This window comes from Notothenia rossii (genome assembly GCF_949606895.1).
Source record: "Notothenia rossii genome assembly, chromosome: 5".
In the NCBI taxonomy this organism is placed as follows: domain Eukaryota; kingdom Metazoa; phylum Chordata; class Actinopteri; order Perciformes; family Nototheniidae; genus Notothenia; species Notothenia rossii.
This window is the reverse complement of record NC_136903.1, coordinates 70549090-70569724: the sequence shown is the minus strand read 5'-3', so window position 1 is coordinate 70569724 and position 20635 is coordinate 70549090. Positions and strand designations below refer to the sequence as shown.

The 20635-nt window shown below is 41.1% G+C and overlaps 2 protein-coding genes across 4 annotated transcripts; one reads left to right on the top strand and one right to left on the bottom strand.

The window, feature by feature from the left end:
- Positions 1 to 1135: 1135 nt before the first annotated feature.
- Positions 1136 to 9028, bottom strand: nab2 (NGFI-A binding protein 2 (EGR1 binding protein 2)). Of its 2 annotated transcripts, XM_079683009.1 has the most exons (8): positions 8462 to 9028; positions 8173 to 8256; positions 6915 to 7811; positions 6542 to 6675; positions 5742 to 5793; positions 5450 to 5564; positions 5114 to 5299; positions 1136 to 3026 (listed from the first exon to the last, which is right to left on the bottom strand). In XM_079683009.1, exons 3-8 carry the CDS (start codon positions 7800 to 7802, stop codon positions 2929 to 2931), a joined length of 1473 nt encoding a protein of 490 aa, XP_079539135.1. In that variant the 5' UTR covers positions 7803 to 7811; positions 8173 to 8256; positions 8462 to 9028; the 3' UTR covers positions 1136 to 2928. The 2 variants fall into 2 exon arrangements, with proteins under 2 accessions (XP_079539135.1, XP_079539136.1); XM_079683010.1 differs by lacking the exon at positions 8462 to 9028 and having other exon boundaries at positions 8173 to 8381.
- A 2295-nt stretch (positions 9029 to 11323) lies between these two features.
- dnajc14 (DnaJ (Hsp40) homolog, subfamily C, member 14) lies at positions 11324 to 19247 on the top strand. 2 transcript variants are annotated; one of them, XM_079682126.1, is made up of 7 exons: positions 11324 to 11484; positions 12528 to 13961; positions 14032 to 14138; positions 14500 to 14619; positions 14760 to 14920; positions 15151 to 15253; positions 15938 to 19247. In XM_079682126.1, the coding sequence occupies exons 2-7, from the start codon at positions 12744 to 12746 to the stop codon at positions 16230 to 16232; spliced, it is 2004 nt and encodes a 667-aa protein (XP_079538252.1). In that variant the 5' UTR covers positions 11324 to 11484; positions 12528 to 12743; the 3' UTR covers positions 16233 to 19247. The 2 variants fall into 2 exon arrangements, with proteins under 2 accessions (XP_079538252.1, XP_079538253.1); XM_079682127.1 differs by having other exon boundaries at positions 11332 to 11544.
- The last annotated feature ends 1388 nt before the right edge of the window (positions 19248 to 20635 follow it).

Here is a 20635-nt window from a genome sequence, read left to right as displayed (position 1 = left end):
GCTCACATAATCAGAGGAAAGGATCATTTTTCTGGTGTAATCAAATATAAAAAGCAATTTATTTTGCATGAACTTCACCTTTAACATCTGAACAGGGTGTATGTGACATTGGTTGATGGAGGACTTGAAATTAAATAAGACTACAGTAGCCTACTGAAACACTGTACAGAACTGTAGGTCTATAGACATGCTCAGCGGTGCTTCAAACTAGCATGTTAGCATGTGGATATTTAGAAATAATTATAGAAGTTATTATGTTTACCATTGAAGTTTAGGGTTTTAGTATTCCTACAGTTGCTGGTTATGATAGGCATGTTGTATGTTTTGCAGGTTTATGGTCATTAACCAAACAATTTGATAAACAGAAATGTTGACCTGGTGGTGGCGCCATATTTCTTCAGTCAAAGGATCAGTTCTTTCCCCATTGATCCTCTGTAGATTATGTACCTAATGCTGACCTATTGTGATTGTGTTTACAAAAAAAAGAGTCCATATCATAAGTGAAAAAGTACAGAAAGCTTCTTGTATATGAGTTGTGGTGCGTTTTTCAACATAAAGGCCACGAAAGTTGAATGTTCAGCTCATAACAGGCTACAGGGGCCCTATTAAGCTTTAGGGGGTTTCCCTTTCCTGTTGTGTGTTGTATAAGTTTTTGTGCTTAAATCCCAAAGTTCACGTCCCTCGGACATACTCCCCTCCTGCATTAAATGCCTCCATTGGACGCTTTTGTTTACGTCCGGGACATAGTTACACCGCTACGTAACACTCACCCTTCTATTGGCTAGTGCTCCAACAAATTGAATGTGAATGTGGGACATCTCTAAGCGGTTGACCAATGACAACTGAGCTGGCCAACTAACCAATCCGAGTAGTCTGGTTTCAGACAGAGGGTGAAAATAGGTGCTCCAGCACAGGCAGTATGAGAAAATGTAAGACCTTTTTGAACATTAAAGCTTCCAAACATGTAGAGTAGAGGCACTAAATATGAACCAGAAAATGAGCAAAATAGGGCCCCTTTAAAATATTGTATTCTTAGTTGTATAGAGTTTTTTTTTGTAACAGTCAGATAACAACTATACAACTAGTAGTTGCCGTTGTCTCGTCATGGCAATACATGAATTGTTGGGAAGTTTTATTCTTGACCAAAGTACTAAATTATTTGAGGTAGTATGATGTTTGTTTGTCTTTATCTTCTCTGTCTGATAATAGAGAGAGTTGCTGTGTGTTTGCGTGAATGAGCGCTGGTTACATTGGTGGTACAGGTGAGTCATGCCAGCATCCAAGCTCAGTGCAGAGAGTCAGTGCAACAAACAATACGACCGCAGAGGTGTCGCTCGCTGTGACGCAGCTCCCGCAGCTCCCGCAGCTCCCGCAGCCCTTTTCTTAAACACATCAGAAAAGCCTCGAAGAAATTATTTATTGTGGAAACCAACACGCTTTAAGCAATAAAATAACATTTATTGAGATGTAACAAAATAAATAATCTGTTTTGCAACATAATAAACTGAGGAGGTTATCAATGCTCAAATGAAAGGCAGGTGTAACTGATGCACAGAAAGCTACCTCACTGACATACTCTGTGATTAAGCATACAAAAAGTCATTATTAGCATTACATTAAGTCTGAAAACACTTAAACTTTAATCAGGGTCAAATAGGCTGGCATAATTTGAAGCAGTTGCTGTATCGAGAGTCAAGCAAATGTCTTTCTGTAAACCTCTGCATGGGTTTTTATTTTTCTAAAGCTTAGAAAGTAAACCATTAGTTAACTTAATATCTAAGACTACAGAAATCATCAGAAAAACATGCAGCCATATTGTCTGTTTCCGCCACGCCTAAATAAAACTGCATTAAACATTTACACTTATCACCTCTCTTTTATTTTTAAATGCTGTGGTTTTGTTTTTTTATCCTTTAAATCTGGCAATGTAGTTTTGAATGCAGTGTCCTCACAGGCTGTAAAATGGCACCTATTGGGAACACCATTCAAGTAAGAGGAGGGGGAAAAGCAGCATCCTCCCTGCTCTGGAGCGAGAGCCTGTAACCTGATGTGTAGAGAGGCAACTAAAATGTTAACTATCAGCTGAAAATAAAATAAAGAAACATTGGTGTTCTTACGAAATTTCGACCAGCTTTTGAAAGGTTTTCTGGGGGGCATTCTCACAGAATTTAAGAAAATGAAAAATATGGAAAATCATCTCTAGACACCAGCTGCTTGTGCAAAATACCATTACATAAAGATGTGAAGGAGAGGATATTGAAGACCTGCGGCTTTGTATCTAATAAACCACCGCCCATTTGTTTCGATCATATGGGCGATTGGATGAAGCGAAAAACAAAAGGCCTCTGAACCTAACGGCGATTTGAGTGAACACACAGCTGAGTATTACCATCTTTGAATCCTAAACAATGCACATACGTCAAAAACTAAAATATCACATTTTTTCCTGAGGGTGAGGAGCTGCTTATACACTTTTTTAGCCTGTTACTTGCTATAAAAGTCAATACAAGTCCACCTATGACAACAGATTCCCTTAACATAACTAGTATGTTACTGGATGAAGGTAAGAGACTCTGTTTCCAAAGTTACAGTGCCCTCTACTGTGTAGAGCCCATTTAATTTAAAACCTGCCGCACTGTCAACACATGGCACTTCTTACAATAAAAACTGACCTGAAAACTAGATTTATTGTCTTAATTATGTTTTTTCTCCATATAAAAACATTGAATGTTCCCACTTTCTGTGTCTCCCCTTCATATTTAGTGATTATAAAGTCAAAATTGAATATTTTTCAGTGTTTAGAAGTCACTCCACATTTATGGTATCAGTCCTTAATTCAAATAATTACTGTAGTCTTCTTCCCATCAGATGTCAGTGTCAGTAGCAACCTGTAAAACGGACAGAGTTCAGTGGCAGGCCGGAGTTTTTTCATTTTCCCCGGTGACTAGACTCGTCTTTGGTGATGCAAGGGCTGCTGCTCCTGCACGTTGTTATCGAGCTCCGCCTCTCCACTTTACCGTCATGATCTGTGGAGCAAGATCAAGTTTAAGATATCACCTGATATGAAAGCAAAGCCACTTGAATGACAAATACCGATTTTTGTATGTCTTTTGTGCTTTGAGTGATATCTGAACAGCACAGTTTGACAATGCCCGGACAGCCAGTTATTATAAAATGGAGGTTATACTGTACACAAGCTCAGTCATATTACTCAAGATGCAACAAGTGTTTCAAGACCTCTGAATAATAGTTTGGGGAATTCACTGAGAAACTCTCCCACATGCACTGAACTCATCATGGTGTATGACAAACCCAAGCTGGGGAATAACAAAAGGTCTACAGCAATACAAGTTAGATTTCTTTTGAGCTGGTGATACTGTAAGGAGGTGATGCGGTCAACAAATAAAGTAAACAATACAAACAATTGAATCAGCCAAAGTAGATGTTCATTGTTGTTTTTGTATTTTCTGATGTGCATTAATTAGCTTGCAAGAGAAGTAGTAAATTTAAATACCACTTAACTTGTTTCCCAAAGTCAATGAAAATTAATTAATTACCTAATTAAGAAGACCTCTATGTCCATGTGGCCTAACAGCAAGCAGTAATAAAATAACTGATGAAGAACAGATGCAATAAAAAAAACGATAGCACGTAATGAGAAATATGAAGGAAGATCAGTTATGAGAGAGACATGCGAAGGAAACTTGGTTCAGAGAGACGGAAAAAAGAAGAACCAAGACGAGGGAGATCGACGTCAGAGATGAAACATATGTCATTTTTTGTTATTTCCGCAGTCCTTTTGGTAGTGGGAGAAGCTGTATAAAAAAGACTCTGCCATTTCTCTGCCCACAGGTTTTATTTTTGTACACTGTCGCTTGGTGAGTCAATGCAACGCCCTTCCAATTACCTCCCACTCCTTCGCCCCCACGCCCCATCCATCCCGCCCTTCAGCCCACGCTCCTAACACACTCTGACGTCAGCTGCTGCTGAGAGGGGGGGTCCGATTCTGCCGCCCACAGAGTACTTCCTCCCTACCCTCCCTGCCCGCCCCCTCATGTCTTTGCTGGCTTCCTTCTCCTCGCTTCATCTCTTCGACACAGCCCAGAACGGCTGACTTGCCCAGATCACTTGCTTTTCTTGTGAGAATCTGTGATGCGTCAGAAAATTGCTACAGTAACAGGGTATGGAAGAAGTGCTAAAACAGTGTAACACCACCCATCCTCTCTCGCTCTCTACCCTCCTTCTCTCACTCCTTTCCTCTCCATATATCACTCAACACCTCCCTCTGTTTCCCCTTCTAACTTCTATCCTCTCTAATTTACAGACTGCTGAAGTTCAGCTGCGCATGGTGGGAGGCGTCACCTCAGAGAGATTGTGACTCACTACAGATCAAGCTGTAGAGCTATAAAATATTCATTGTTAGCAAAGGTTAGGAAGACTCTGTCTGTCATTTTCTATTCAACCTCATGTGTCAACTGGCTCGCTTTTAATCCCCCCACTTTCCAACTTTAACTAATAGTTTCATATTTCATATTGCTTTTGCACAGACAGTTAGAACATTGATGCCACTCTCATGTCTGTTAAATATGAGCCAGCAGCCGGTTAGTGTAATACCAGCTGCTAGCTGAACCTATATTTATTTGCAGTTCAAATATGAAAGCAGTGTTGATCTTATCATCTAAATCTCTACCAGAAAGCAAAGAAGTGTATTCCCCATAATATCAAACTATTTTTTTTTTAACATAGTTGGACAAGTATTGCAAAAAGACCTTGTTCATTATTAAGCGTATATTATTGTTAATGAAACTGAACCGATAAGTCGACTAATGGGATACTTTTTGATAACTATTTTGTCAATCGATAAAATATCTTTTAAGCAAGAGCCTCGAAATATGAAGATGTCCTGCTTTTTTCTGTATTTACATCATATTGAACTGAAAATCTTGGGCAAAAAATGACATTTAAAGACACCATCTTGGACTGGAATTTTTTTTTACTGTTTCCTCACATTTTATAGACAAAAGAATATATTGAAAACATTGAAAACAATTGCTGTATTACTCAAACTTAAAAGTTGAAGCAGTAATAGTTAAGTCATTATTGGAAAAGTCACCTTTACAGTGAGTTCGTTCTGACGCTAGGTTGATCTTGCCGGCCCGATCATGTGAGACCATCCGAGCCAATCGCAGCCCTTCGTCCATTAGCGTTTGCTGTATGAGATGGCGACTCCAGTTGGCAGGGTTGGACGTGTCGGTGTGGGGACGGGGGGATGGAGATTGGTTGCACTGTGAGCCGATGTCTAACAGGACACACAGATTTGGGTGTAAATGCTGTCTACAAATGATAAATTCTTATAGAAATAAATATGAAGAATGTCTGGAGTTAAAGATCAGCTGATTAAATGATGACCCGTTTACATATCTTAATGATTTAGATGAGAAGTGTTTACCATGTGATACACTGTCGAGGCTTTCTGCAGATAAGCTGTCATCATCTGCCCTCTGGGTCAAGCCCTCGGAGCTCTCCACTCCGAGAAGTGAGGACACACTCTCAGGCACAATTACCTAAAACACATCACTGACAATTTAGTGCTCATATCCCACTTCAAATGACTGACTTGTAACTTGAACTTTGGCTACATTTAGCCACAGGGTCGTTTGTTAGAAACACACATTAATCTATTGGAAGTCATTATGTCATTGAGTATTGTTAATGGCAGCCGTGCTTCTATGAAAACTCACCTCATGTCTCGCTCTCTTCTGGCACAGTAGGCTGTTCTCATCTGCATTTGTCCTGCAGGAGAAACACAGTGAAATGAAATTAAGAGTTTGTTTGTGACCTCAGCTACAAGAAATGTGATTAACACATTATTTTCACAGATCTTTCTCCTTCTTCGGCAGGTGAATGATGAAGACGATTTAGGTTTTTACTTTTGTAAATCACGACAATGTGTTTTTCAAGTTGCGGCAAGAGACAATAAGTCACACAGAATAGACATTCTACACCTTTTTTAACTGGACTTGGGGGGATGATATCAAATATATATTTGTATATTGGTCAAAATATTAGAATTTAAAAATATAGTTGTTTCAATGATATATGGAATTATGACACTGATAAACAAGGGAATTTGAAACCCTCATTAAAGCTTATATTTTATAGCAATATAGTATGCAAGGTAAAACACACAGTGGGGATTTCTGTTTTCCTGTGTGGCCCCAATTTTGCTCATCATTCTTACACCACAGAGTTTGGACTTTAATTCCCCATGTGTTCTGAACCATGTTCATTAAGAAAATAAATGCACTGGTAGGACTATGACTCATAAGTGAGTTTTTCTGCTATGATTTCCTTTATTTCCCATATAACTGATTAAAACAAAAATGCTACTCAACCATGAATTTATTTTCAGAGTTTCCATGTTGCTGGGTCTGGATTGAAATTAAATCTATATTCCAGATTTTTTTCTCGAGGTGTGAGGTGTGTTGGTTACTGGCTGCTGGTGAACTAGATTACTGTTCTCTCCAGGCAGCGTCCCTACCTTGCATGCTTTAGTGTGGAGGTGTAGGCACATTTTCTCGCCACCTGCCGAGCCAAAGAAAAGAGCTCCACCCGTCTCAGCAAAAGGGCATTGTCGCGCATACAGAACTGGGCAGCAGCTTCGTTGATGATCAACTGAGGAGGAAAAGCACTGAGTGAAGGAGGAAAAGGGCTTTAAAGATGTAATGCAGACAATACATACATTGATTACTTTGTGTATACAAATGTATAAATAGCAGCACTCTGGGTTGTGAACTTTTATTTTTAAAATGGATTCATTGTCTGTGTGATATTTTATGCAAAATGTTCACTTATACATGTTCCAAACTCTTCTATCTCCCTATGTTTAACAATGTCATCTTTGTTTCTTTTACCTCATGATGCGTGAGCTGCTTCCCTTCTCTCCGCTTTGAGTCAAAGCGTCCATAAATGAGACTGTACTTCCTGATCTCTTCTTCTTTGTTAACATCTTGGGAACCCATTTTGAAGATGTGTCCCACAGTCTTTGCCATCTTCTTGTTCATCCTAAGAAGAGTCTTCACTTCTGCAGCATCGGACCTGGGCAGGGTCCTGAGGAGCCTGTCAACGCTCTCCACCACCGCCCTCGCCGTCTCCCCGTCCAGCTGTCCTCCGGGCCAGGCGGACAGTGCAGAGGGGCTTGGAGAAGAAGAGGGACCAGGAGGACATGTTGACATCAGTGGTGGGCTGGGAGACTCATCCTCGAGTCCAGATGAGAGATTGCAGTTCCCATCGGGCTCTGGGGTGAGCCAGTGTGGGTCCATGGGGGACAGTTTTTCCCTGTAGTGTGAGTCTGGTGGCTGTGGGGATGCCTGGGAGCAAGGGCTTCTGGGACTCCCACTGTGCATCGGAGTAAGACATGCCCGATCTTCCCTTTCACAGGGGGACCCAGGCTGCCCGTTGCTCAGAGACTTCCTGGGACCGCCTGCCGATCCACCAGAGCTTGTGCCGTCCACTTTGAACAGTGGGATGCCCCCCAGAGGACCGTTGGAGACGGGCTGGCTGAAAAGGGCAGGGTTGGACGCCCAGTCTCTGAGGGCCTTCTGGAGCCTACGCACATGCAGTGGCTTGGTGGCCATGCCAACGAGAGCCATGATCTCCAAAAACTCCTCCTCTGCTGCCTCACAGAGCTGCTGCACGTCATCACCACCCTGCTGAATGAAGGTTTCATAATAGGCCAGCAGGTTGGCCCTCTGGAGGACCCGATACAGCTGCAACTCCCCAAGTGTGCGAGGCAGAGACATGGCACACAGCTGTGGAAAGTTTAGGCAGAGGAAGACATGAACCTGCAGGTTTAGACATCTTGTTGTATTTTGTCATCTGAACTGCACCTCTTCTATCATGATAAAGCATTTATAGTAGATGACCATTACATGTATGATCTGTTTGTGTAATGTGTATTTGTAAAGCTCTTTGAGATTCATTGATAAAGCGCTATAATAAATATAAGGATTATTATTATTATTATTATAAAAAATACATGAATATAAAAAGTTGATGCATGCTTTGGAATAGTTTCTTACATATGCAAACCATGTTCAACTTTCTTTTTCTTAAATTATTTTTTCTTTTAGCCCTTATATGATTGATGGTGTACAGAGAATGCTCTCTTACCTTATTCAGGTCAGACCGATGTGCAGAGAGTCTTTACAGAATGGTGTATCTCCAAGGTCGGTAGTCTACTCCCGGAGTGAGTGACTAAAAAACATAAAAAATAATGTCAATGAGACACGGCTGCACATTAGATAAAACGCAGGTTACATTTAGAATAGCGTACAAAAAAAAGTATTAACACTTGGAATATTGGCTGCACATTAGATAAAACCATCGAGTATTCCTCAGCCAGATGTTCGTAGAAAACACCCTAAAACACATCGCAGTTGTTATCCTATAAGTTTCTTACCCTGTTACCTATCGCCGAAAGCTTCCCCAGCTCAGATTGGCGTAGTAAATCCCCTTTGCGTATCGTAGCTCGTCTGAAATCACTGGCAGAAATCCTCCTCCGGCGCAGCGTATTGGTTGCTGGCTGCCCTGTCTGTGTGGGCTGGAGAATGACGGGGGCGGACTGCAGCACGCCATCTGACCGAAAAAGAGCCTTCCTCTCCCGGTAGAGAGGCGGCTTTCAAATTGGAGATGTGGGTGGTGGTGGGGGCTTGAAGTTAACCCTCTGCGTCTTCAAGATGTGTCTTTTATGCAGAAGCTGTGGGGGGTTCCCAGAGTTTCCATGTGAAAGACTCCAAAACAAGTAGTCAGCACTACCAACACTATATACTTAAATAAAGAACAATGAGGAGTTGGGAGTTTTTTAATCAACAGTGGTCTGGTTTGTGGAGGTGGGTCGTAAAGTAGGCTTATCCTGAAAGTACAGGTTACGCCATACAGTCTTGCCCATCCCTCAACTTCTATCATGCTTGTATTATTTTGTATGTGTGAAAATGTTCACATATACACCAAGTGGTAAATCTAACTTTTTTATATAAGTTTATGCCTATAAACATTTCACTGGAAATAATATACTTTTGATTGCCCCACTGCACTGCTAATACTGAACCACATGTTGTAGAACTCAGTGCACTTTGCATGATTTGCCATGATCTGCTTTTAGATTTACAACCCAAATGCTCATTATTCATTTGATTTTTAATTACCATCATTCGTACCAAATACATCTACTGTATTTATTGTGAGACGGTTTTAGGGTTACCGGTTTTCTTGTAAAATAATGTTCTTATGGAATAATGGGACGATGCATTATGGATGGATTAATGTCAGAAAGGTTGCCGTAGGCTGTAGGTCAGGCTAAATGGGAAGTAAAATACATGAATGAATAAAAAGATTATCTATGCCTTAAAATAAGATGTATAAACCCATGTGCACTACTGTTAAGTGAAGGTATTGTATTATGAATGTTTAAAGAAGCTCAAGATTTTGGATCAATGCAGTGGAGTAAAAAGCTATATCATCAGTCTCCGAATTGTATTAGATTAGAGAGTAGCAGCTTGACATTGAAATACTCAGGTAGCCTGCTACAAGCAGTGCTTGAATTGGGCCGGTACTCACCGGTACGCAGTACCGGCACTTCTCATTTTTACCCATGTAGTACCGGCACTTCTTACTGAGTACCGGCAAGGTGCCGGTACTCAGTAAAATGCCGGTACTCAGCCGCCGGCAATATACGTAGGCCTATATATTGTAAACGCAACGCAGCGCAAATGTGGGTCTGACTCTGCCTCACAGAGGGTGATTGGCTGTCTACATGACGTGGCCTGCCGACATTGCCACTTTCATACAGATCATACTAATGCCCTCGATTGGTCTCTGTGTGTCATTCAAGCTCGGGAGGGTGTGTTGCGGTGTATGTGTGGCGCGAGCGAGCGAGAAAGCGCGCGCACCGGTTACGTGTATTGTTGTTAGCATCTGGTGCTAGCTAGCTGCGCTAACGGATATAAGGAGCTTTTTCAACAACAAGGTGGAGGGAGTGTCCTTTGCTGTCAGACTGAGAGGCTGATAACTACAGCTCTGGTGAGGTAAATTACTCTCTGAGTCTTTAGATAGTTAACTTAGTTTAAGTTATCTCAGTGGGTCTCAAACGGTTCGGTCACCATCTATGTAAACACATATTTCCATTTGAGGGGGTAGTGATTAGTAAAATATGCATGAATAATACAAACAAAATGTTAACTAGGTGAAAAAAGGTAAGATAAACTTGTTGAGAGCTAAAACTAGTCTTTGCTGTTGCCTCGAAGAGGAGCAGGGGGGAGAGGAGGGAGACAGGAGAGGCCGATTCAGGAGCACACTCACAACTATAAATGAACCAAAAACCAATAAATAAACAAGTTTCAATGTTTTTTCATATTGGATATTGTATGTTATTGGTTATGGCCATGTACTTATGATTTTATGATTATTTAAATGTATACATTTTTGTTTCATATGGGTGTAGTCTCTTTATTTCCCCCTCAAAATGCACCAGATTGATGCATTTAAGTCCAACATTTAAAAAAAAATCTTACCAGGGGAGCATGCCCCCGGACCCCCCTATAGGATTTGAGGCCCGGCCCCACTGTTCCCAAATAGATTTGCATTTTTTTTAAAATAGTAAGCCATCTCCATATGTTTCTTTTTGGGTAGTAGATTTAAACTAGAGGGCTATCACTTTGTGCAGCAACGCTATTGACAAATAAATCCAGCAAAATGGCACAAAAAACTGGTAGTGGCCTCAGGGACAAGGAGTCATTTAACCAGCCAGTAGGAGTCAAGCTTTACTTTCTTTTATATCCATAAAGAAAAAGTAAATCTGTTTACAGTTGTTTCATTATGGATGTTGAGAGGTATCCATATATCTCTTCATTTTGCTCTCAAATTGCACCAGATTGATGCATCTAACTTCAATATTTTAAAAAAAATGTTCCCGGGGGAGCATGCCCCCGGACCCCCCTAGACTAGAGGGTGTCAGGTCCACTCCCCACTTATAAAAATAGCACTTTACCACTGCACCCCCTCTAATCTCAGATGCACCCTGAGTCATTTTGTTTAAGTACAGTGAGCCTTTCTAAAATATACAGTAAAGAGACAAACCCACCAGCATTATAGGATATACTATGACTTTGTGCCAAATACTTGTTGATGATTTAGAGTACTGGCACCTTTTTTATTCCAATTCAAGCACTGGCTACAAGTACCCTAATTTTTAATAAGTAGACAATAGTACAGTGCACTTTAAAAAAAAGAGATCCATGTAAACTAGTTCCTGCTCTACTTACTCCGGTACAGTAGGTGGTGGTATTCACCTGAAAGTAGGTATGGATCTGCCAAGTGAAGCAAATAAGAAGAAGAAGAAGAAGAAGAAGAAGAAGAAGTGGCTAAAAAAACAACACGGGCACTTGGCTGTCTGATAACAAACAAGGTTACACACTTAACTGAGAGGTATATATGACATCTAGTTTGTTTGAATGCAAAATGTAAGATGATTTTCTTCCTCGCTTGGTAAGGTTGGTGTCTACAACATGCCTTAGCTGACTCCCCACATGAGGGGGAACAGCCGCTAGTGTTAACGTTAGCATCTCTGGCTAGCTGCTGTTATTAGCTCACTTCACTGTTAGCTGCTCGGTTGGCTTACTGCTAGTTAAATACGTTCCCAGTTTGCTTCTGTGCTGTCGTTTAATCCTCGTCTGAGACCGTATCTTGTCGAAATGTTGTCATGTTAGGCAGCCAGATAGCAATCTAATTTTAGCTCCTTTAACGACTGTCTGTCATCCTGTTGGCTGACTGCTTCTCCATGCTAACAGTCTGCTAACTTTAGCCGCCTTTAAAATATATGATGTTGTTTAATGAGTGTCTAATTAGTCTGCCAGACAGTTTGCCCGCTTTATAATGGCTGTTTTCGTAGCTTTTTATTGGGCTCTAAAATCTCCAACGTTTGTTCATGTCACGTTAGCTCGTTTCTAGAAACACGGCATTTCCTCATTGTATAACTGGATCAGCCAACAACTAAGTATTAGTTACATGAATGTAATCTGTTTAGTACATTTTGTACGTCTACAAGCAAGTGTGTGTGTGTCCTAATTATTGCAAGTTCACTATTACAAATACCAGATAGATAAGGCTAGATAGATAAGGTCTTGTATCTGCTTTACATGTAAGTTAATCATTAATAAGTGAAATGACTCATTCTTCATCGATATCATGTTGAATTCTATTTTTATCATTCCATCTTGATTGTAGCCTACTAGTAGCAGCAGGGAAAACTAAAAACTATTATCTTCGATATCGATAACATGTCAGAAGATAATGAAATTGCATGTTACAGTTTACTAGCACACAAAGATATCCCGTTGAGGTAAAGCAGAAAAGCATAAAGTTCTCACATTTGGGAACCTTGAACCTGGAATGTTTTGTATGTCACAATACTCTATTCCGCTTATCACAATATTGGTTTAAACTGAGCTTTAAGTTTTCCTGCTTTTCAGATAACCACCTGATGCATGATGTGAGATATGATAAAGCCTTATTGACACCTGGAAGAGGCGGCTGATATGGTGGACCTGAGACTATCCCTCAGGAGACCCCAGACTCACTTTTTTACGAGGGCCTGGGGAAAATGTTGCCACAGATTATGGATCTAGGATATAATCTTCCATAAGATTCCAATTCCCCAACACTTCAAACAAACAGCTGTAAGGAAGATGGAGAGAGAAGAAGCTGAGAAAGATATGGATTGCGTTTCCGATGCTGACGAGGAGTTCCCTGATGATGATTCCACATCAGTGACCGAGTGTGGTCAGTGGGAGGCCAGACGGACTGATGACGAATGCCAGCTGGAGGACCAAACAGCCTATTCCACATCTAAGGACACCCCAAATCCAGCCACTCCAAATGACCCTTGGATTGGTGAAGCAGGGTATTATGGATCTCCAGAGGCCAAAGAGGATACGGAGGAGGTTTCAGATGGATCTGAGCATGAAGACACTGCAGATCAAGAGAACTTGCATGTTATAAATCAGGAAGAGGATGAAGCTGCGAAGGAGCAGCACATGAACGGGGAGTCAAGTTGGAGGAATCTTGGTCCTGGTCGGAGATTTAAATTGAGGAGCAGTGGATCAGTTTCAGAGCAGGGCAGTCAAAGTGCTTTTTCCTCTCTACCTAAAGGAAATGTTACGTCCAGTGGAGGCCGGCACAAGCAGACCCGCAGACGTAACCACCACCACCATCAGAGCCGAGGCCGCAGGCGGACAGGAAACCAGCTCCTCTTAGCTTTTAAGGAGATGCTGTCGGAGTCTGTGAGCTTCTGGTGCATCTCCTGCGTCCACATGATGATTGAGATTATTGTCACATTAACACACAACTGTGGAGTCTGTGTTGAGACTGGAGGAATGAAACTTTACAGCCTAGGGCAGCAGGTCCTCGTAAAGATCACAGATATAGCAGGGCTGAAGGCAGACGCTTCTCTGGTTTTGAAATGGACTAAATGCACAGGAACGGACCTCATGGATAAAACTGTTAGGTCAGTGAAGTGGGTAACGACTACTGCCTTATATTGTTTGAGACTTTTCTGTGCTTTGGTTATTCTGGGTTACTATTGGGCAAAATGTGCATTGGGTCGCCTTAGTGGAGAAAGGGGAAAGCGCTATTGGACAACCTTTCAGGAGTCAAGGTTTTGGAAGAGGGTGGGGTCCCTGCTGGAAAGAGTCCGAAGCAAGTTCAGGAGGAATGGCCGTGCACCCCTGTCCAGCCCTGACTCACCCAGCAGAGCGGGGAGGAGCGGGCCAGGACAGGAGCTGGATAGACTACTGGCGTTGGCTGAGGTACCAGAGGAGGAGCTCGACCCCTTCACTGTGCTCGGGGTGGAGGTGCACGCCACCGAGGCTGAACTAAAGAAGGCCTACAGACAGCTTGCTGTACAGGTGTGTGTTAATCAAAACAGGACTACATTTTTTACTTGTACAGCCTTTAACTTTTTCACTTGTTGTTCAGGTACATCCAGACAAGAATAAACACCCACGAGCTGGAGAGGCGTTCAAAGTACTCAGGGCTGCCTGGGATATTGTCAGTAATCCAGAGACTCGACAAGAATATGAGTTGTGAGTGCACAAAAAAGTTGTTATTGAAGGATATATACATTTGAAGGCAATTATAAAAAAATAAATCAAGCATAATCAAAAACATAGTAACGAGTAGCATACTTAAAAAAAAAAAAATCCTTTCTACTTCATCTCATCCTCAATATTCAAATGTCCTACAATTAGAAAATATTGAAAATAATGATAGTAAATAAAAAAATTATCTTAAACCATCTATTATTTAATAATAATAGATAACAGCGTTTTCTTCTGAAATTATTTGGGTTAATGGGAATACAATTGTACAATAATTACTTGAGAGTTTAGTCATTATGCCTGTTATATTCATTGTTAAAAACATGTCTATTTCGGTCCCATGCAGGAAGCGAATGGCAGCAACTGAGCTCTCAAAGTCCATGAACGACTTCCTCACTAAACTGCAGGATGACCTGAAGGAAGCCATGAACACCATGATGTGTACTAAGTGTGAAGGCAAACACAAGTACGTCGCTACACACACGACATCATCTTAGTCAGTGTCAAATATTTCTTCAGACTAACGTTATGTATTACACACAGCTGAATCGTGTATTATGTGGTAAACTTTCATAACCTTTTCCTTTGTGACCTGTGTCTGTGCAGGCGGTTCGAGATGGATCGTGAACCTGCTGAGGCCCGGTTCTGTGCTGAATGCAACCGTTGCCATAGTGCAGAGGAAGGGGACCTGTGGGCCGAGTCCAGCATGCTGGGCCTACGCATCACATACTTTGCCTTTATGGATGGCAAGGTGTATGACATTACAGGTGAACGTCAGCTTCTTCTAAAGATCATCTGCTCCTCTCAGCAGTAACAGTGCTGCAAAGACTAATCAACTAGTTTCAGATTTTTAAAGAAAGAGCTTCTTTTGCTCATCGATTATACTGTTAGTTTCCGCCCTACTTGTAATGGCAGGTTATAGAAAAGCTTCAAAGCATTTCCTGGTTGCACTTTTCCTCTCGGTCATGTACACTTTTGTGACACTGTCTTGTTTCAGAATGGGCAGGTTGCCAAAGAATAGGTATTTCTCCTGACACGCACCGTGTGCCGTATCACATCTCTTTCGGTGCAAAGAACAACACCACCTCCACACGACAAAGGTATGTCCTTTCAAGTGTTTGTTTTCAGTCTAAAACATTTACAAGTTCATCCTCCTTGACCCCATTCAGGCCTACATTTTGCCAGCCATAGTTTTTCTGTTTGAAAGTAAAAAGTAAATACCAGTGGCAGATTAAACTGTTCTTCATTTAAGGTCCCCTATTATACTCTTTTTCAACAATATTGTATAGGTATCAGATATAAACAGAACATGTCTCTGAAGTGTTTGGCTCCAAATACCAAACAGATCGTTGTAGCATGCCATAAACCCCTCTGTGTCAGCCCTGGTTTAAGTGCTGATACTGTATCTGTAGCTCTAAATGCTAACGAGCTGCTGCTGGCCACGCCCCTCTGAGAGATATTTGGTTTAAAAAACACAGTGGTGCTCTCGGAGGAGATTCAGGTGATAAGGTGGGGGGTTGTTACTTTGGTTGGTTATTGGCTAATGGCTACACAAGCCAACAAACCATTATGACATCACAAAGTGGCCAAAATTGGATCAGCTCATTTTCCTATTTTTTTCAGAAATGTTCCGAATCTTTTAAAACAGTGGGGACAAATATTTATGTATAAAAGACATAGCAAATTTAATTTTGCATAATAGGTGACCTTTAATACCTCCAATGTTGCAGAATACGATATCTCAATAGAACGAAACATCTAAACTTTCCAACTTTGACTTCCAGGACGCCCTCAGAGAGCGCCACACCTCCCACCAACCCTGCAGATTTACAGGACTTCTTCAACCGTATCTTCAAGGGCGGACCTCCTAATGACATGGCTAGCAACGGGGGCTTCTTCCCCCCGGGCCCCCCTCCTCATCACCCACCTGGGGCTGCAGCGCCCCCGTTCTCTCCTCCCCCGAGCCAGACAGGTTTCTTCATGCCGGGGGCTCAGCGACCGGAGCCCAGCGAGACATGGGCCGAGGGTGGCAAACCCCCCCGGAGGAGGAAGAAGGTCCGCAAACCCTTCCAGAGGTGAAGGCTGTTAACCTCTCAGTGAAACAACATAGCAACACAGGGACTCGGTAAATAATGGCCATGTGTGTCACGCCTGCCTGTTGGCATGCCAAGATCTGAACCAGAGATAATTCATGGGTCAGATCTGCCAGAGGAGAGAGACTGCAGTGTGATCTGAAGTATTGAAGGAGGGTGGAAGAGGTGACGCTGTGACGGTGCTTTACCTCTCATCTCACCTTATATTTTCGTTGGTCTTTAAGGCAACTGTAGCCTTGGCATTGATATCCGCATCAGGATGCTGTAATAAAACATTTTTCTTTCATCATTTCCTGCCAAATCCTGCAATGCATGATTTATTCACCTGAAATGTAACACTTCAGTTTTCTCACTTTTGTTGATGTTTTTCAGAAGGTTAGTTGAAGACGTTGGTTCCCAGCGGAGTGTGTGACACTTGAACAGAGGGTTACATTGAGTAATGGATCATGTGATTAAGGTGATGATAATGATGTGGGCAGCTTCACTGTCAGTGGTTACTCATGTTTCATCTTGCCAACATATGATTTTAAGAACGATTACAAAAACAGTTAAACCCAACACATCTGAACCAAATTTACAAAAAGCGCAGGAAATTTTAAAATTTGGACAGTTGCAAGATTTGTATTGGTGAGCTGTAGTAATATCTGAGAGTATGGTGTGTATCTCTGGTAGTGTGCCTACAGAAAAATGATTAAATATCAGTTAACATAACTCAATGAAAGGTCAAAGTAAAAAGAACAAAAAACTTGTGTTCTCTAGTCCAGTTTCATTGGTGAGTGTTACACATCTTTTCAAATGTATGACTATTAAAGATTAGGCTGTTTGTGCAGAATTTGAAATGCTAAAACCGGATGGAAGTTACCAGAGATACACATCCTGCATTTATAAACTTCTTTTACCAAGGGCCCCTGAGCCAGAGAGGAGAGTGAAGATCTCAAATCTTGACCTGAATAGGTAAATTAATAAATCTGCTTTGAAATACTGATCCAAATCTAAGTGTTCCCGCTGTTTAGTGCTTCAGCTCCAGGTTGATGTTTTTGTTATTATTGAACAATTTAAGCAGGAAGGACTTCAGCTGTGTTACTGAACTCAAGCTGCTTTGATTCAAAACTTTCAAAGTGACACCTTGACATTTTGAAATGCTGATATTATTCCTCACCAGGGATTTATTTCTGTTTTAAAGACCACATACTAACACTACTCTGCACTGCCCCCGCTTGATTCACTGTAAAACCACGCAGAGTGAAAAGTCTGCCACAGTTTGAACGATTTACAAAGTTTAACAGTCATTTGAGTCTTAAATGTATTTCATTTTGCACCAGAAAATGTGCTAATTTCAAAAACTGAAACAAGCCTGACCTGTATAAAATCTCACAATGCTGTCAATTCCCTTTTTTTTTACTCCATTGTTCATTTAATTTCTTCTGTAATGACTTTCACCCAGTCAACCCCACACAGATAACTTGGTAAAACAATAACAAATTCAAATCAACATTGTTAAACGTTTTGAGCTCGTTTAAAATAATTTAATTTGTTGATCTTGTTTCATCCTGCAGTGGCATCCTAGCTTTCAGTTTAAGGAATAAATAATGTGGCTCTTAGTTTTGCTGTCATGCGCATTAAACGGGTGTTTTCTTCTCGTTAAACCTTGCACCTAGATGTGGTTAATCTTTTAAAATGTCAAGGTCACAAGTGCACCGAAAATCTAATTAAGCTGATATACTTTTGACAACTTGAAGGGTCAGAAAATTATAATTTGTTGTACTTTTGGTTTAGTTTTTTGGTATGGTTCTTGCATAGAAATAATTTTCTTTTCATCATCGGTTAATTTAAGAAAACAGATGTTATTGTTTACACCTGATATGTGAAGTTTGTGAGAGTATAGATAAATGGCAATTATGTGTGATAAGGCATTTGATAAAGGCTATTTTTTATAATGACAGTTGATGAAAAGTACAATTTTCAATGTTCTTTTGTTGTTAATTTGCACATCCACCCCTGTAATAACATCAGCAGGGCTTTGAACAGTCATCAGTGATTTAGCCTAACAGCCTCCTCCAGCTGCAACTGAGTAGGAGGTGTAGCTCGCTAAGCTAACAGCTCATTTGCAAATAACAATTATTTTTGGGTAGAATCTGAATGTTAAATGAGTGTCAAATTATTGAAAAAACAACATTTAAGTTGCACGACCATCAAGCTCTGGCGTAGCACAAGTGTCAGAATTATATTCTGGCAATAGATTGCATAATGGTGGTTTGAATCTTTGTTGCAAATGTTGCTAGAGCTCATCGAAGCAGGTCATTAAGTTTGCCATGTTTCTTTTCATGTATCAAATAGTTTTCTCTTTACTCATTGGATCAGTTTCCCAGACATGGATTGAGTCATTATACTAAAATGGCCCCTTTTTAAAAATTAAAAAAAAAAAAATTCTGGGGGGAAAGCGTTATTGCATAAAAGAAAAGTTATAGGTTAAGTCAGAAAAATGTAATGGCCTTAAACTAGTTTTGACATTTGGACTGGGGTAAAATTCATCGAGTGATAATCAGAAAATAAATCATCAGAACTGATATCGACCACATGCAGTGATTCATCCTACATATTCATTTAGGCCTTGATAACCTCAGTTCCTATTTACAATTTCAAAGAAACCGTCAAAATGTAATTCAGTCCCTGTCTGGGAAACCCAGCTGAAACCACGCTGAGCAGAGTGCATTGTTCTCCACACCTCGACTCCAGAATGTACGGGCTGTGTGTTAAAGGTAGCAGGTTAAAGTCCAAGACGTTAATGAAAGAGCCAACACTTCACATTTTGTTTTTTTCCAAGTTTTAACAGATTATGCAGAAGTATTGCAAAAAATGTCTGACAATCATCAGGGTTTTTTGTAGGGAATTGTGAGGCGAGTTCCCTGGCCGGTAAACAGTTTGAAAATATCACTGTTGGGTTTCTTTCCCCCGCTTTCTCTGGTTTTCAAAATAAAAGAGGATTTCCTATTATGCACAAGTGATTCTGTTCCTTTACACAAATTATTTATCAGTTATACAACAATGCATATCAAATTCATACCATTTTAAACATACACAGTGACAATGCAAGTGACAAAGTGATCATTAAAAACACCTTGATACGAATCTGCTTATTCCTTAAAGGTCCCATGTCATGCTTTTCTGGTTATTCCCTGTGTGTGTGTGTGTGTGTGTGTGTGTGTGTGTGTGTGTGTGTGTGTGTGTGTGTGTGTGTGTGTGTGTGTGTGTGTGTGTGTGTGTGTGTGTGTGTGTTTGACCAATCCGTGGAGCCGTTACGTTAAGTCCGGGGAATGGTCCATTACACACACACACACACACTCAATCTTTTCTCAGCTGCAGCTCCGCGGATTTCTCAGCCTGAGACGGCATGACGCGGCGAGGCTGTGCGTGAGCACACACACAAACTCCCAGTCAGACTGCGGGTGTGTGCTCGGGCTGGTTTCGGCCTGGGTTTCGCTGTGTCTCGCAGACGGCCACTGGGCTCACAGGGAGAGGCAGGAGCTCCAACAAGCCGTTTAGGACAGAGAGTGAATACACATACTTTACAGAGATGCTGTATGAGAAACCAATGTGAGTTTGGAAAGTTGCACAATATAAATCTATTCTAGTAGACTTCAACAATGGAATTATGATCAGTAGAAATGGCCATGACATGGGACTTTTAAGATAACTTTATAAACCTCTCATCCTTTCATATTTAATTGACTGTAATCCCTACCCGAAAAGCACTCTTTGTCACTGTTTTACCTCATATGGAATTTCCATCCTCTGACCTTATTGACCCATGGTGCTATGGCCACGGAGAGAGGGCAGGTTACCATCTGCTCCTTAAAAGGAGTTATTTCAGAGAGGTGCAGATTACTGTGAATGGGACAATTTGATTCTCTTGACTTATTATAACCCTTAAGACTAGATGGGCTGGAAAAAAAACGTGATAGGACTATTATAACTGCAACTTAAACTCCTTTGAATCCAAGATAATTCCCTCAGACGAGTCGGATGCATCTTGTGATTTCCGTTCCTCTGGCAGTGAAGTGTTCCTCAGCTGTCCAGCAGTGAGCACTGTTCCTTCTGTTAACTTTAACATGATTACCTGTCTTTAAGCAAATGTCTATATACTTTTACATAGCTTACATAATTATAATAAATGCTCAACAAGCTCTGAGCTAAACTAGATGCACAAAAAGGCTTACAGTGATGTAGCTGCCATGAGGAAGCTGACATGTTGGATTGTCACAGAGCTACAGCCGGTTAATGGTAGAAGTGAAACTGCCTGAAAGAGTCTTGTGATTGTCTGAGCTGTCTGCGGCCTGTCACATTGGCCCACATAACAAGTCCTACTCATCTGTCATGATGAAAATCTTT